Below are 5,747 nucleotides of genomic sequence, written 5' to 3' on the forward strand. Positions count from 1 at the left end.
ACACACAAATTATATATCTATGTATCTATACAGCGGAACCACAAGAGAGACTGAGGAAGGCCTGGAGGCAGGGGCAGAGGTGATGGCAGTGCCCCTATGTCCTTAACCCGTACTCCTCTGAGGCAGACAGGCATGGGAAATGGAAGGGTTGAGGATGGACCGGAGAATTGGAACTTCAGAATAGGTCAAAATTCCGAAACCATGGACTTTTTTTTTTTTTTTCGGGAGAATTTAGATTGTAGACATTTATTTTTTGTTAAATATGAGTAAGGAAAATAGCTTCCAGAATGTGGTGGTTCTGGGCAACAAATGAGATTGTGGCGACGTGGAGATTAAAATATATGTATTTGAACTGGGGAATTTGAATATTGTGAGTTTCAGATGTTGGAAATTTGGGATTTTGCAGTTTTGTCTTTTGAAAATGATCACGTCTTGTCAGTTTGTGCCCTCTTTCCCCATGTTCCCTGGGAAGAAGGGTGGTGGCGGAGTGGGAAGGCCACTGGTTCTGTGCTACAGCACGCAAGATTTAGAATTCTACAGACTCTAGCTCTATATGTAGTGAGGACCCAGATTTAGAGAAACTGACCAATATTTATCTCCGCATTTGTGTGTGTGTCCAACTCTGTAGGCCAATAAACCAACCAGACAAATGAACTGTGCTCCACATTGGGATGCCAGGTGCAATTATTTCATGGCTGGTGGGTCTGGGGGAAAGGAACATGCTAACTTTGTCCCACAGGGATCCCTGCAAGTTATGGCCAGTGCTCCCTCTTTGGACAGCAACTTCCCACAGTTGAGTAGTTGAGTTAGGGCTTGTTGACTCTAAGCTCAAACTGACTTTGGCCCAACCTCCAGCCAGAAATGTTAACACTTCAGTTCATGCAACCTGCAGGGCGCAAGGTCTCTGTGTCCAGAATGGCCCTGCCTTAAACCAGGTCTAACCTTTCTTCCAAATTGAAAGGAATCTGAGGCACAAAATGTGTGATGGCCATAAAAGATAACCTTTTTTTCTCACTTGTAGCCTCCCCATTGGCTTCAACTCCTTGCCTCCCCTCTGCTCCCCTGTATCTTTTCTAGTGTTATGGAGGGATGGGCAGGTGTACAGGGGCTTTGAGGAATTCTGGTATGAATAACTTGACCAGAGTGGGCAGCCACTAAGCTCTAGCCAAGTTGTTGCCAACAGGGGAATCAGGCCTGGTGTTACTGTAGGTTTTCTTTTGTTTTGAGACAGAGTCTTACTCTGTAGGCCAGACTGGAGTGCAGCGGTGCGATCTTGGCTCACTGCAACCTCTGCCTCCTGGGTTGAAGTGATTCTCTGCCTCAGTCTCCTGAGGAGCTGGGATAACAGGCATACACCACCATGCCCAACTAAGCTTTGTATTGTTAGTAGAGATGGGGTTTCACCATGTTTGCCAGGCTGGTCTCAAACTCCTCACTTCATGATCCGCCTGCCTCAGCCTCCCAGAGTGCTGGGATTACAGGCATGAGCCACCGTGCCCAACCTACTATAGTTTTTAAAATTATTTTTGGGGCTGGGTGTGATGGCTCACACTTGAAATGCTAGCATTTTGGGAGGCCGAAACCGAAATGGGTGAATCGCTTGCGCTCAGAAGTTCAAGACCAGTCTGGGCAACACAGTCCCTATCTCTATAGTTTTTGGTTTTTCTTTTCTTTTTTTTTTTTTTTTTTTTTGAGACGGAGTTTCACTCATGTTACCCAGGCTGGAGTGCAATGGCGCGATCTCGGCTCACCGCAACCTCCGCCTCCTGGGTTCAGGCAATTCTCCTGCCTCAGCCTCCTGAGTAGCTGGGATTACAGGCACGCACCACCATGCCCAGCTAATTTTTTGTATTTTTAGTAGAGAGGGGTTTCACCGTGTTAACCAGGATGGTCTCGATCTCCTGACCTCGTGATCCACCCGCCTCGGCCTCCCAAAGTGCTGGGATTACAGGTTTGAGCCACCGCGCCCGGCCGACTGGTTTTTCTTAAATAAAATTCTTTTATTTATTTATTTATTTTTTGAGATGGAGTCTCACTATCACCCAGGCTGAAGTATAATGATGTAATCTCAGCTCACTGCAACCTCTACCTCCCAGGTTCAAGCAATTCTCCTGTCTCAGCCTCCTGAGTACCTGGGATTACAGGCGTGTGCCGCTACACCCAGCTAACTTTTTGTATTTTTAGTAGAGACAGGGTTTCACCATGTTGGCCAGGCTGGTCTCGAACTCCTGACCTCGTGATTTGCATGCCTTGGCCTCCCAAAGTGCTGTGATTACAGGCATAAGCCACTGTACCCGGCCATAAAATTATTTTCAAGAGCAGCTGGGAAGCCAAATTTCTTGTGAAATATCCACATTTTAAAAGTAGTGAACTAGTTCAAATTTAAAACTGTGCAGGCGAAACAAAACACCATTGCAACCTCTGATACATACCACGTAATGCTTTTTTCCCATCTTCTTATGTGATCCCCAGACAATCCTATAGGGCATATGCTGTCATCAGTTTCATCTGACAGATGTGGAAACAGGTACAGAGCAGTTTAGTGGCTTGTGTGAGCACCAAGGCTGGAACTTGAATGAAGGTCTTTAAAATACTTGTTTTTGGCCGGGCACAGTGGCTCACACCTGTAATCCCAGCAATTTGGGAGTCCAAGGTGGGTGGATCACAAGGTCAAGAGTTCGAGAGTAGCCTGGCCAACATGGCAAAACCCGTCTTTACTAAAAATACAAAAATTAGCCAGGCGTGGTGGTGCACGCCTGTAATCCCAACTATTTGGGAGCCTGAGGCAGAAGACTCGCTTGAACCCAGGAGGTAGAGGTTGCAGTGAGCAGAGATCACGCCATTGGACTCCAGCCAGGGCGACAAGAGCAAGATTCCATCAAAAAAAAAAAAAAAATCTTGTTAGCCTGTTTTCTTTTCTCATTACCAATGCATGCTTTTAGAAATAACTTTTTATCCTAAAGATAGTACACATTACAAAACATAATAAACTAAAGAAACATAAAAAGAAAACGACCACAAGACCCAACATGCAAACAATAAGCACTACTTTATTTCAATTTTTTTTTTTTTAATTAAGATGGGGTTTCACCATATTGGTCAGGCTGGTCTTGAACTCCCGACCTCAGGCGATCCACTCGCCTTGGCCTCCAAAGTGCTTGGATTACCATGCCCGGCCTTTATTTCTATTTTTTTAGAGACAGGGTCTCACTATGTTACCCAGGCTGGTCTCAAACTGTGGGGCTCAAGTGATCCTCCCACCTCAGTCTCCTGAGTCACTGGGATTACAGGCCTGAGCAACCATGTCCAGCTTATAAACATTATTAATTACTATATTTACTTCCCAAAATTTCTTTCCTCTATTCAACAAACGTTAAGCACTTACTATAGGTCAGGACCTGTGCACGGTCCTGGGGATGTTACAGTGGACAAGACAGATTTCTTGACCTCATAAGGCTTACAATCTAGTTCCTGTTCTTTGTTCTATTTCACTGGCAACCTAGATATTGATACCCAAAAGAGCTTCTTTAAGAACCCAAAGACTAAATCAGATTATAGTGCATTTCAGGGGGCTCCAAGACACCTGCCTACCCAGCCCTCAGTCCCACTGCAGTCCCCAGAAATGAAATCAGAGGCCAGGGTTCCTCGTGAAGGAGTTAAGAGGCAGAGAAGGATAGGGCTTGATAGTACCGCCAAACTCTCACTTTAGGTGGCAGAGGGCCTGGGTCTCCACCCTCCAGTCTTCAAGGAAAGGGGTCTGGAGGGGGCAAGTGGTATGTGGCATCCAAGAAGATGACTAGGGTCCCAACGCTGGTGAAGATGATGAAAGTCCACAGGAAGAGGCGGTCCACTACCATGGCCACAAACTGCCAGTCCTCCTTCAGCTGCGGGTAGGCAAAGGAAACTTCCTGAGCTCTGGACCCAGACTCCCAGGGAAGCCTCCCCACCACACTTTCCTGCCCGGTACCCCCCGGGGTCCTCCTACCACCGGTTTGAGGCAAAAGTCGGCAGCCCAACAGGAAAGCCAAACTGCAGCCAATGGATGGGCATAAAGAACCAGTAGGTAAGCAGGGGGTGGGACCAAATGAGGGAGATGTCCAATCAGAAACGAAAGCGAGGCCAGGTGCGGTGGCTCACCCCTGTAATCCCAGCACGTTGGGAGGCCTAAGAGAGCAGATCACCTGAGGTCAAGAGTTCGAGACCAGCCTAGCCAAAATGCTGAAACCCCTGTCTCTACTAAAAATACAAAAATTAGCCAGGCGTGGTGGCGCGCGCCTGTCTCCCTAGCTACTCGGGAGACTGAGACAAGAGAATCGTTTAAACCTGGGAGGCAGAGGTTGCAGTGAGCCAAGCTAGCGCCACTGCACTCCAGCCTGGGCGACAGAGCGAGACTCGGTCAAAAAAAAAAAAAAAAAAAATGGGAGAGCGAGTTGCTGGGGCGTAATTTGGGGGTGGGGCCAAGGTCACCTAGCTCCGGCCTTGTTCCACCCCCGTTGGACATACCGCATCGTGGTCCTCCTGTTCCTGCAGCTGTCGAGCGATGTAGCTGATTGAGGAGACGACCTCCCGTAGCTCCGGAGGCAGGGCCACAGCCCTGTTTGGACCATCGATAAATCGCCGCAGATCAGGGGCGGACAGTTCAGGCTGGAACCTGGAAGAGGAGTGACTGTTTGGCCACGCCCAGACGCAAAGACAGCCAGTGCCAGCGATCCAGGCCCCGCTCCAACTGCCTCCAACAAGTTGCCAGTTCTTAAAACCCGGGAGTGCCCTTCGTGCTCTCCCCACCAGCAGTGATCTCTCTAGCCTTGTGCAACTTCTTCCACCGCCTATGTTTTAGTTCCCATCTCCCCTCAGTGCGAGCAGAGGGTACTACAACTCCCATGATGCTCAACCACAGCATCTTCCGGGAGCACGAGCCGCTTCTTCCGCACAGTCTTCCGGGAACTGTAGTTCTCCCTCTCCCTTTTAAGTGGGTAATGGGTGTAGTCCTACCTGTTGGGTTTGGGGAAGAGAAAATCAGTTGGCGGCTTCCGGATGAAATATTCATCTGTTCCCCGACCCCAGCCACTTCCTGGCGAAGAAGACTGAAGGGGCTCCGGCATCTGCTCTCTCTCAGGTTTGGGCCTTTTTAGACCCAGGTACACCGGAAGTTTGTGGATGAAGATCTGCACAGTACAAGAGTATTGGTGGATGCTTTCATGCTTTCAAACCAGAGGGAAACAGCCAACCACCCTACCCCACATGCCCATTCCCATTCGTGTGTGCGTTCACATTCTTCCACAAACAAGGAGCTACGCAAGGAAATGCTGCCACACAGATTTAAGAGCTCTTTAGTGGGTTGGGACGGTTGCGGTGGCTTGCGCCTGTAATCCCAGCACTTTGGGAGACCGAGGCGGGTGGATCACCTGAGATCGGCAGTTTGAGACCAGCCTGAGCAACATGGAGAAACCCTGTCTCTATTAAAAATACAAAATTAGCCGGGCGTGATGGCACAAGCCTGTAATCCCAGCTACTCGGAATGCTGAGGCAGGAGAATCGCTTGAACCCGGGAAGTGGAGGTTGCAGTGAGCTGAGATTGTGCCATTTGCACTCCAGCCTGGGCAACAAGAGCAGAACTCAGTCTAAAAAAAACAAAAGGCTGGGCGCGGTGGCTCAAGCCTGTAATCCCAGCACTTTGGGAGGCCGAGGCGGGTGGATCACGAGGTCAAGAGATCGAGACCATCCTGGTCAACATGGTGAAACCCCGT

General features: G+C 48.9%; 1 protein-coding gene across 1 annotated transcript in view; it reads right to left on the reverse strand.

Annotated features, from left to right (window-relative positions):
• Positions 1–3,543: 3,543 nt before the first annotated feature.
• CHRNB1 (cholinergic receptor nicotinic beta 1 subunit) overlaps positions 3,544–5,747 on the reverse strand; it is a 23,471-nt gene continuing 21,267 nt past the window's right edge. The window contains exons 9-11 of the mRNA XM_017531622.2: positions 4,993–5,165; positions 4,504–4,651; positions 3,544–3,884 (exon numbers count right to left, since the gene is read on the reverse strand). Of these exons, the coding sequence (XP_017387111.1) occupies positions 3,744–3,884; positions 4,504–4,651; positions 4,993–5,165 (462 nt within the window). The 3' untranslated portion in view covers positions 3,544–3,743. The remainder of the gene's footprint in view (positions 3,885–4,503; positions 4,652–4,992; positions 5,166–5,747) is intronic.

The sequence above is a fragment of the Cebus imitator genome, unplaced genomic scaffold (assembly GCF_001604975.1).
Source record: "Cebus imitator isolate Cc_AM_T3 unplaced genomic scaffold, Cebus_imitator-1.0 Scaffold72, whole genome shotgun sequence".
Lineage (NCBI taxonomy): Eukaryota > Metazoa > Chordata > Mammalia > Primates > Cebidae > Cebus > Cebus imitator.